Below are 12,058 nucleotides of genomic sequence, written 5' to 3' on the forward strand. Positions count from 1 at the left end.
CCACAGTGACAATGGTTTCTCCTTCACAAACCAAGGGTGACCCAGCCAGGGAGGACCATAACTCTTTTGCACCTGGGTTTAGATCCTAAAAAGAATATATATTCTTGGCACACAACATCTTAAATTAGGTTGAATAAATGAAGTCATAGCATGATTCTTTTAAGAGGGTACTGATTCCTTTCTTGAGATTTAATTAAAAATCTACAACATTATAAAATCTTTGAAAATGAAAATGTTGCCATTTTTTGTCTTTTTCTCCCCTCTGATGTCTAGATCAGCACTTCTTAAACTGTAAGTCGCTACCCCGTGAGGGGTTGCATGGGATTGTGAAAAATTTAGCAACAGTAAATGGTTTCTGAACACACAATGACCAAAAATTAATTAAAAATCAAGTACGTAATGAATCTGAGGCGTGTCTGGCAGTGCTTACCCATGCTGCATGGAACAGCTTTACTGCACCTTTGGTTCTGAACACAAAGCATGTACACTGTGCACTATGCATGCCCTCAGGCCATGCAACACCGAGGAATGTTGCCTAAACGTGAAAACGGGGTGGTGAGTGGAAAAAGTTTAGGAAGCCCTGGTCTGGAAGATGCCCAACAGAGTAGGTACCTAATGAACAGTTAATTGAACTGTCAGATTTTGACTCCATTGGATGCAATCCTCCCATGTCATCCCCATACTTCCCCTAAAAGACCATGACAATTTGGGAGAGAAAATATAAATATGTTCCACCTGTTTCTCCTACCTATGGAAGAATCAACTGCAAGGAAAGAATTATATTTCCCCACAATAAAGCAGCCTGAGGGTGGGGGTGGCCCCTTTGTCGTCTGGTGATCAAAACATTCCATGCTGGCAACGTCCTGAGCAACAGGCTTTTCCCAGAGCAGGCTGCCGTTGGCGCCCGACACAGCAGCAAGGAAGACACATGGGGAGGAAAAGCCTAGGAGAGGAAACCCAAAGTCACAGTTTGCATACACACTTTTGTTTGTTACTTGGTCCATTTGTTAGAAGGAGCACCATAATCACCTCTTAATCCCCCCTTCCCAGTTACTTCTGATTTTCCTTTCTAAAGTAGAGTCTTTACAGGGTTTAGACTCCTGCCACATCAAACTCATGCATTTTTTCCCCCTTGAGCCTTCATTCATTGGGAACATTCCCTAAGATCCTGACCTTGCTTTTCTCTCTCTGAACTCTGTCCACTGGCAATTTTATCCAAAGGATTTAGAGCTAGAAGGAGCTTTAGAAATTAATCTATTCTAGTTCTCTAATTTTAGAGGAGGAATCTGAGGTTCAAAGACACTACATGGCCAGCACAAGGTCACACTGCCGGTGCATATCCAAGCCAGGATTCAAATTCCAGTCTTCTAACGCCAGATGTAGTATTCTATTATACCATGCTGTTGTGTGCTACATGGCTTCACTACCACTTCCATGCAAATTACCCTTAAGTCTGTATCTCTGACTCATTTTTTTGGGGGGAGGAGGGGATTTAGGCAATGGAGTTAAGTGACTTGCCCAGGGTCATACAGCTAGTAAGTATTACTTGTCTGAGGCTGGATTTGAACTCAGGTCCTCCTGACTTCAGGGCTGATGCTCTATCCACTGCGCCACCTAGCTGCTCCTCCAATATTCTTTCTTGAACACTGGTCACAAATTTCCAACCATACATCTCCACCTAGATGTTATGATTAAGGTTCCGACATTTCCATATTCCCCACACTTCCCTATTTGTGATGATAGCAATCTCCCAGGCTAATGATAAGAATAGTAGCTAACATGTATATGGCACTTATTATGTGCCAGGCACTGTGCGAAGTGCTTTACAATTATATACATACTATATTAATATTATATATTAGTACATTATATAAATGTATAATTTCCTCTAATTACATGTTAAAACAATGTTTAAACATTTTTAAAATAAGTTTAAAGTCTGAGTTCCAAATTCTATCCCTCCCTTCCTCCTTTCCCCTCTCCTTCAGATGGTAAGCAATCAGATAGAAGTTACACACGTGCAGTCATGCAAAAATTTCCATATTAGTTATTTTGTACAAGAAGAGTCAAATAAGGAAAAAGAATGAAAGAAAATGAAAAATAGTGCTTTACCATTATTATCTCATCTGATGCTCACAACAACCCTGGGAGGAAGGTGCTAGAATTCTTCCCATGTTTTTACAGATGAAGAAACTGAGGCAGAGGTGAAGTGACCTCCCCAAGGGTCACACAGCTATTCGCCTGAGGACAGACTCCCCAGGCATCTTTGCTTCCTCCTTTTTCCTTGCCACTCATCATCACCAAGTCCAATAGATTCTACTAAGGTAGCACGGCCAAGTGGACAGAGAGCTGGCCTCGGAGTAAGGAAGGCCTGGGTTCTGCCTGCATGGCTGAGAGAGCTTCCTACCCCAGTGAAATCACAGGTACCATCCCCAGCCCCATCTCTAAATAGATTCCATATTTCCTTTGTCTTTTCATCTGTCTCATCATTCCCATCCCTATGTTCACCATTCTAGTTCAGGTCTTTGCTACTTCCAACCTGAGCTACCATAAAAGCCCTGCACAGGTCTTCCTACTACATATCAAGCTGCAATTCAAAAATTGTATTTTGGGTCATGTCTCTCCTTTATTCAAAAACCTTCAAAGGCTCTTTATCCTAGATTATGCCCAAATTCAAATCGTATTATACTTAAACAGTTTATGATTCCAGCCCCCCTGCGTCTGAATATCAGTATATTTTTCTAGCTCTCCCAAATACATATATATTTTTGTTCCAGGTAAACCTTATGTAAAATTGCCCCAACATAATTTCTCACATTTTTTATGATCATAACCAAGTCCTATACTAAAGCTGTAGCTCTTCACTATAATATCATTCACCCAATCCCCCGAAACCAGACAATCTCAGGCCCATTCCAGTCTAAACTTATATTCCCCTCCATTCCCACCTAAAACTGGTCTGGGGGTTAACTTTTTTTTGTAGCACAGACCCCTTTGTCGGTCTGATGAAACCCATGGTTCCCCCCTTCTCCGAATGTTTTTAAAAGGTCAAAATAAAATGCATAACATAACAAAGGAATCCAATTATATTGAAATATAAAATTATAAAAAAATTTTAAAAAAATTTACAGATTCCAGGTTAAGAATTCTTTCACTAAACTAAACTTTTTGAGGTCAGAAAAATCTCTCAATTATTTTTGTCCCCAGCCATAGTACCCAGGACAGTGAAATACACCAGAGGCGTCCAACTCATGGCCTGCAAAACTCTCAAGTGCAGGGTGAACTAAGTTAAAATATAATTAGGTAATGTCTAACAAAATAAATAAACATAAGCGTATACAGATAAACATACATTTTTATTTTACAAATAAAAACGTAATACCACACAGATAATGTCAATTTGTGGTTCTGTAAGTCAATGAGTGGTGCAGCGATCCATTTCTGTTTGAGTTTGATCACTGATCTACACACCTTAGACACAACAAATATTTGTCAAATGAACACATCATATATGCCTTCTCATTTTCCAGGCTTATGTGTCTTCAAATGATCATCAGAAACACTGCTGTACAATCATTACTGACAAATTCAGCCAATCTATATACTAGGTGCCAAACACTTACTCTCTTGACTAATGTTTCTGCCAGAAAAAGGAAAGGAAGTTTTTCTATCTGATTAATCAGAACAGTGCCTGAGAAGTCACTGTGGGTTCTCTTCCTCCCTCCTACCAACAAGCAAAATTACCTTCATCTGCACAGGATGTGTTAAAACTGCTGCTGCTGTTGCTGTCTTTATAAAGAAAAATAACATCTTGCACTGTGTCTTCGTTTATATCTTTAAATGCCATGAAGTCATAGGTTACTGAAAAAGAGTAACAAGTAAGTATCAACAGCCATCCTTGGGTGAGCAGAGAACTGGTGAGACTCAGTGACCACTGGATTCATCACCTCTTTATTTCACAGATGAGAACATGGAAGCCCACCCAGGGAGCCCAAGTGACTTTCCATTACCTGGGGAGTAAGTAATAAGTAGATATGAATAACAACTAGGTAATTAATATTCCCCTTTACAATAATTTTTTGTCCCTTCTAAATTTATTGTTGCCCTGTTTATTTTTTTAATATTTCATTATCCTCTTTTTTGTCACTTTCATTACTCATAAACTCGTTCCCTCCCCTGGCCAAACAAATATGTATTGCCAAGCAAAACAAATATGTACATTAGCTGTGTCTGAAAACATATGTCTCATTTCATACCTCTAAGTCTATTATCCCTCTGTGCAGAAGTGGGAAAAATGCTTCATCACTAGTCTTCTAGAGTCATGGCTGGTCATTTGAATTAAGCAGGATTCTTAAGTCTTTTAAAGTTTTTGTTTTTCTTCATAAAACTGCAGTTGTTGTTTATTTAAATAGTATTTAATTTTTTCCAATTACATGTAAAGACAATTTTTATAAAATTTTGAGTTCTAAATTTTCTCTCTCCTTCCCCTCCTCTCTTCTTAAGAGGGTAAGCAATAGGTTATTTATGTGCAATCATGTTAAAAAATATTTCCATGTTACTCATGTTGTGAAAGAGGAAATAGAACAAAAGAAAAAAAAACACAAAAAAATAAAGTGAAAATAGTATGCTTCAAAAAACTGTAGTTATTGTAAAAATGATTCTTCTGTGTCTGCTGCTCACTTCACTCTGCACTGGCTCATATTCTTAAGTTTTCTGAATCTGTCTCTTTCATAAGTTCTTACAATACAATAATATTCTATTAATTCATATATCTTAATTAGTTTAGTCATTCCTCAACTGATAGACATCCATTTTGTTTCCATTCCTTTACTACAACAAAGAGTTCTGTTAAAAATATTTTTGTCCATTATGGGTCCTTTCTGTCTATATTTGACTTCCATAGCTACTACTTTAAACACATGCAATGATCCGTAAAGGAAAGAACAGTTCTAACAAGAACATAACAAAGAACTTTTGGTAAATAAGGAATATCATTACTGAGGCAAAGACTTTTTTTCCTTCTGCCAGGTCCCCTTTCTACCCTTTTCATTTCCTATCACTTTGGGATGGGAAGATGGAGCAAAGGGGAAAGGAGGAAAAGCTCTGAAATATTATATCTCTGTTAACTATATGAAAGAGGACAGATGACCAGAGATGGAATAATAATTTTGTAACTTTTCTGTTCCCTATTTAGCACCTTCCCAAGATGAGTAGAGAGCATTTTACTACTCTTAGGAAAAAATGTAAACTATTTCTTTTCCCTTCTCTTTAACAGAGGGACCCAATGGACATCGGAATGAGTTTAAAGGCCAACAAAGCCAGCTCTAGTTGTGAAGTATCTAACCCCAAAACTCAAGAGAAGTTTATTCCTGACCATGAATGATGATCTTCTAGAGTTCAATAATAACAACTTACATTTATACAACATGTTATAGCTTACAATGCTCTTTACATGCACTATCAAGAGGCCCTCTCAAGACTGAGCACAAAGAAGCATTCTCAGAATTATTCAAATTCATATCCACTCAAATAGTACCACATGCTTCTGTTTTCCTGAGCATTATGAAAGAAATGGAATGTCCTGAAAAGACTGACTCAGTCACTGTATTTAATAGTCAATTTAAGGAAGCTGGAAGCTTCCAGTTTCAGTGAGGGAGGAGAAGAGTGTTGGTTATGCTCTCTATACTTGCAGATTAAGGGCTATTGATGGCACCTTGGTCAAACAGTTTGTAAAACAAAATTTACCAGGAATCACTTTTTTTCCCCAATTAATTAATTTTTAGTTTTCAACATTCACTTTGATAAGATTTTGAGTTCTAAATTTTTCCCCCTCCTTCCCCAAGGCAGCATGCAATCTGACATAGGCTATGTATGTACAATCCTATTAAACATATTTCCACATTGGTCAATTGTTCATATTTTTTATGGCAGGCTTCATGTCTACTAGCCCATTTATGAGTAAATTTGTGAGGCCAACTGTATTCACTTTAACACCTGGCTATTTACAAAATGGACAGCAGGTCAGTTAAATCTGGGAGTGAGGTGATTATTTCTCATTTCTTCCTTGTAACAGCCTTTTTTTTTTTTTACAGCTTCGTTCAACTACAAGGAAGCAGTAGTAACTGTTTAGGACCCATGTTCTGGGCCATTCATTCCTACACAGAAAAAAGCCTGAACTCTTCATAGTAAAGTCCAGTGGAAGGCAGAACAAGGCGAAAATGAACATACTTATAGCCGACTTACCTGCTGTGTTATAATTTATTTCCCACATTTTTTGTGATATAGGCCGATCTGGACATGGGATGATGAATGAAATGATGAATACCACAAAGAGGCAGGTAAATAACAAAAAGAAAAAAACGACTGTGCGGCACTGGGCAAACCGGGAATGATGAGATGCTTTTTTAAAGGAACCATCCTTTTCAGTTTGGCTTTCCGAATTCCCCCGAGGCTTTCTGTCATCAGGCTTCAATGGGTGGATCTCAGCTTCTAACTCTTTGTCCATCGTGTAGGCATTATACAGCTCCACTCCTGGTCATGACCATTAATAAATCAGAATTAGCTATATTATCAACCAACAAAGGGCTTAGCATATAACCTTTTGGGTTACTAAGATTTGGGCCCATTTAGGGACAAAGCCCTTGTCTTAGATCCATGAGATCAAAGGTATGAGTTGAAAGGGCAAGTCCTACAAGGTTCCATCTAAAAGGTTTTAATACTGATTTGAAATGATGCAAAGACTGGAATTGAACCAGGGGCTCTAAAAAGCCCTCTGTTATCATTAAGACACTTCTGTCCTATTCAACAGATTGAGCAAACCCTACAAAATTAAAAAACAAAAGACACAAACCCACCTAGAGTCTAAATAATAACAAAGTAATTCTAGTCTCATTGTCTTGGCACATACACCTAGTATGGGGATGGGAGGGAAGGAGTTATCCAAAAACCCCTAGGCCCATCTACCCAAAATTTCTAAGAAAGGGAGAGGAAATGAAACAAAGTTCATCTGATATTTGAGAGAACCAAAATTTTTAAGCTTAAGAAGCAGGGGATGCCAATGTGCAAGGTAGGAGTCAAGGAAGAGAGAGAATAGCAGTGGTTCATCTTTATATAGCCCTTTACAGTTGTAAGGGCATCTAGGTAGCACAGTGGTTACAGCACAGGACCAGGAGTCAGCAAGACCTTAGTTTAAAAATACGGCCTCAGACACTAGCTGTGTGACCCTGAGCAAGTCACTTAACCCTGTTTGCTTCAGTTTTCTCATCTGTAAAATGAGCTGGAGAAGGAAATGGCAAATCATTGCAGTATCTCTGCCAAGAAAACTGCAAATGAGGTCACAAAGAGTTGGACACAACTGAAATGACTAAACAATAACAAAACAAATTAAGAGTTGTAAAGCATTTTATATATATGTTATCTTATTTTGGAGAAGTTCGGAATTGAAAGGTACTTCACAGTACAAACGGTACCCAGACAGAAATCCCCTTTTATATCATCGTTGACAAGCTGTCAGCCAGACTCTGTCTAAAGACTTCCAGTAACACAGCCCAGAAATCTATGAAGCAGCTTATTCCAAAACTTTTGGGTGGCTCTATTTGGAATTTTCTTAATATTAAGTCAAAATTGGCTTCTCTACAGCTTTCACTAAATGTCGCTCATTTCACTTTCTTGTATCTCAGACTACTGTAACTGGAGTGATACGGAGAAGATACATCTAATTACATTTAGTAAGCATCTCTCCATTCTCTATTAGGTACCCCAAAACTTAAGATAGTCTTTTATGTTGTGATTCTCAGGACAAGGGAAGTAGGCTGCAAGTATTTCCCCTTTAAAAAAGAGGAAACCAAAGCTCAGAGAAGCTAACTACAAGATCATACTAGTAAATGGCAATTAGACCTTGAACACAGGTCTTTTACTCCAAGTACAATGCTCCATCTACCAGATTTACCATTACTGAAAACAGTAACAAAAACCCAAGAACAAATTCCTTAATAAAGTTCACAAGTTTAAAACAAGTCAAGTTTTGGGAAAACGACCATGCAGTGTGTCTTCTTGCACATAAAGAATCCAGGCAGCAAACCTAAAAATAAAATGTATGGTTGGGATTTTCATATTGATTCACCAATGGTGGAGCTGTGAATTAATCTAAATTATTTTTAGAAAACAATTCAGAATTACGCAAAAAAAGTTACAAAGTTGTAACTTTAACCTAGTGATCCTATTACTGGGCTTATATCCCAAAAAGGTCACTGACATTAAGAAAAATCTCATCTATACAAAAACATACACCTTCTTCCTTATAATGGAGTGTTGGGAGAAAAAGGAGAAGAGAGAGTACTGGGGTAGATAGAATGTTACATACACTGTCAGACTAAGTCCCTGTAATGTATGTTTTTGTTAAATTGTTTTTCTTTGTCACAATGGAGGGTTCAATGTAGCAGGGAAGGGATTTCTTCCTCCCTAAAAATGACTATGATACAAAAACAAACAGCATCATTATATGTTATTTAAAAGAAGAAAAAAAATTCATAGCGCCATACACATAATCAAACAGTTGGAAATAAAGTGTGAGTGCCCAAAGACTGGGAAATGGCATCTGAATGTAATGAAATGTCATACTATAAAGAATTGATATTATGAACTAACAGAATGATAGAAACATTTGTTTAAAATGATGTAGAATAAAGAAAGCATATCCAAAAGAATATATACAATTTGGGTGGGTGGGGCATCTAGGTGGCAGAGTGGATAGAGCACCTGCCCTGGAGTCAGGAGGACCTGAGTTCAAATCTGACCTCAAACACATAACACTCACTAGCTATGTAACTCTGGGCAAGTCACTTAACCCCAACTGCCTCACCAAAAAAACCCCCAAAACATACAAACAAAAAAGAATATATACAACGTCTACAACTAGATAAATTAATACAACCTTACATAGCAACAAAATTCAGATCAAAGAGGTAGAGGGGAGCAGACAGAGCTCTGGACTTGGAGAATCGAGAAGATCTGTGTTCAAATTCAGTGCCCCAGATTCCTGTAAAATGAAGAGGTTGGACTTGATGGCATCTAAAGGTCTCTCCACTTCTGAATCTATATTCCTATAAAAATGGATTATATCGTCACCCAGACATTAAAGCTGAAAGGGATGTGTACACTTCAAGGAATGGTAAACCATTCAAATGAAAGGTTTGATCAGCAGCAATCACTCTCATGTGCTGTTTTGCCTAATACGTTTCCCAAGATTGTACTTTATAGAGGATTAACTGGGAGTTTTGTGGTGTATGTACGATGTGAGAAACCAAGAAATTTATGAACAAAAAACAAATTTGGCCTTCCTCTTTTATTCTCTGGAATTAAGGTTTCATAACAACATATGAGTTTATGGAACAGGAAATGGGGTGGAAGAGGCACTAGTGTGATGGCACCAGGGAAAGCTCTTGGTGAAGCAGATCCAAAGAGAACTGGAATCAAGCCTAACAGCTTTAAGTACACGTGTTCAATCAGCCTACGTACCATCCTCAGTATGTACAATGCTTCTCACCCGCCTTTGTACCTGGGAATCCTTACCTTCCCCCTTTACAGAAAGCTCAAATACTTTCTGACAGAGGCCTTTCCTTATCTCCCAAATATGCTGCCTTTACATTTACTTTGTATATACTATTTTGCATTTACTTATCTGCATAAGTTATTTCCCTGCTTCCCCCAGAATATAAGCTCCTTGAGGGCAGGGACTTTTCATTTTTGTCTTTGACTCCCCCATGCCTAACTGAATCATATACTTTATACTATTAAAATATGAGCTACAGAATTCTGGGGGAAAGAGAGAATTTCCTAACTATAGGCCAGTGAAACTGAATTTGATTCCTGGCAAAATTCTGGAGCATATTACTAAAAAGATGGAGATGGTTAGTGAATATCTGAAAAGAGAAGTGGTTATCATGATAAGGCAGCAGAGTTTCATCAAGAACAGACCATCCTAAAATAATACTGATGGGGTACTTGGGTGCTTGTGCTTGGACTTCAATTTCTCTCTAGTCTCAGAAACTTTCTCTGACAGTTTTCCCCCAGCCCAAGGACATTATGCCTAGCAATTACTCATGAATGGGCCTCAGCAAAACACTTACCTCTGTCCCCGGTGCAGTTACACAAAGCTGGGTAAGAGAGCGCTGGGCTGCCCCTAGCCCTAAGATCATGCTCTGGAAGCCTCCCAATTACTTAGGAAGCTCCTGTCTTGTGAGAAAACTTTCCCTTGTTGCAAAGCATTCTCTAATCAGGACAGAGAGAGGGGGTATCTTGTCTGGCCCAAGGAGTTTTGTTCTTGGCTGGCCCAGTGACTCTTCCTCCTGCCAGATTCCCAAGATCCATACCTCTGTCATCTCCCTCCCTATCTGGTATACTCCCTGTACTTTCCCATCTATAGCTCCCAAAGACACCTGGACCTTTAGATTACCTGATCAGTATCTCTGGCATTCCTTTCCCATATAAACCCTAGCTCCTTCCTCAGTCTCTCGCAGGTTCCTTAAGAATCCTTGCCTGCGCCACGTCAACAAGCTTAAAGAGTCAACCTCAAGTTGGTGGCTGGGAGGCCTGTTCTGACTGGACGAGGCAGCAACCGTTTGACTGAATAATTGGCTAGAGACAGTTTGATTAAATTTTGCAGTCCTTCTGGTGTAAACAGAAGGATAATACTATTAAAACCTGAGGTTTTCTAAACTCCCTTTAAAGGATGAGGGTTAATTGAAAGGGCTTATAAAAATGCTATGTTCCTATGGAGAAGATGAGGAGTGATGAGGGTGAACTGAAATCCAAAGTTGTGCTTTACTCTAAGCCCATGTGTTTGACTCCCATGTCTATCTGCTTTTCTGAAATTCCTCTAATGTGTATTTAGTTTTCACCACCTCTCAGGTGAGGTGCTGTAGCATTAAAAAATTATGCACAGGGCATTTTCAGTCTCAAAACTGTCCATCTGAATGTGGACATTTGAAAACTGTTTCTTCATGTACATTTAATAGCAGATTATGGTATGTATTAAGGGAGCGTGACATGTGTATTGTGATTATGCCTTTTGCTTTAACATTAATATCTATGGAATTTATTTGGCCTAATTGTTAAATAAATGGTTACGTCTGAGAAAAAAAAAAGAATCCTTGCCTGCTAAAAAGCATAACGATAAACTTTTTGCCAACTTGACTTAAAGAATGCTTGAGTCTGTGAATTCATTCCAGACAACACTGTCCTGTACTCCAGTCTTTGAGGTGTCTCAACCTCTCATACCACAACAATACTAGTTCCTTTTTTGACCATATTCCTAGATTTCTTTCAACAGACTCCCCTAAACCAAGGGACTATACCATAAATACAGTTTATCTATATTTTGGTAAAACATCTGAGAAGTTTTTCATCCTATCTGGACAGAAAAAGTAGAGAAATGTGGCCTAGAAAATATTATGTAAAATTAGGTGGAGATGGAAGTTTTTCAACAGCAAGACCCAAAGTCCAGTACTTAATCATTTGATATTGTGGCGGGTGAAAGATGACATGACTGAGGGGAAAAAAAGTTCGACCTTCGGAACATTTTGATTTATTAAGCAATGTGTTCCAGTCGCCTAACAAACCAGAACCAGACCTCCTCAGCTTAGGCCTGGACCTTGAATATAGGGGGAGATAAACTTTTATAAATTAACAATTAATCAAAAGAAAACAATATTAATTGAAGGAAATAGGGACTTTCCAAGTTGGGAGGAGGAGAGTGAACAGGTACAATTCCCTGAATTCAGAAAAAGAATTCCTACTCTCCCCAAGTTTCTGTAAACAATCAAGGGAACATGGAAATAATGGCTGACTGATCAGCACAGGGCCAGTTTTCAGATAAGACACGGACTGCTTGAGATGTACAACTGTAAGAAAAATCTTTGCATCAGTCTTTGAATCTGACTGCGTTTCTGGTCAGCATAACCTAGGCACCTTGGTTAAGAGTCTCTACACAGCAGACAGAGGTGGTCAAGTTTCCCAGCAACCCAGAACTAGGTTCAAACAATGCAATATGGTTTTCTCC

General features: G+C 38.5%; 1 protein-coding gene across 3 annotated transcripts in view; it reads right to left on the bottom strand.

The window, feature by feature from the left end:
• Positions 1 to 12,058, bottom strand: part of FAM234A (family with sequence similarity 234 member A) — a 61,183-nt gene that overhangs the window by 19,356 nt on the left and 29,769 nt on the right. For all 3 annotated transcript variants that reach the window (XM_021006557.2, XM_021006558.1, XM_021006559.1), the window contains exons 2-4: positions 6,244 to 6,531; positions 3,745 to 3,861; positions 749 to 943 (exon numbers count right to left, since the gene is read on the bottom strand). In XM_021006557.2, the coding sequence (XP_020862216.1) occupies positions 749 to 943; positions 3,745 to 3,861; positions 6,244 to 6,505 (574 nt within the window). In that variant the 5' untranslated portion in view covers positions 6,506 to 6,531. The remainder of the gene's footprint in view (positions 1 to 748; positions 944 to 3,744; positions 3,862 to 6,243; positions 6,532 to 12,058) is intronic.

Source organism: Phascolarctos cinereus, unplaced genomic scaffold, assembly GCF_003287225.1.
Source record: "Phascolarctos cinereus isolate Bilbo 61053 unplaced genomic scaffold, phaCin_HiC Scaffold_4;HRSCAF=312, whole genome shotgun sequence".
Classification (NCBI taxonomy): Eukaryota; Metazoa; Chordata; class Mammalia; order Diprotodontia; family Phascolarctidae; genus Phascolarctos; species Phascolarctos cinereus.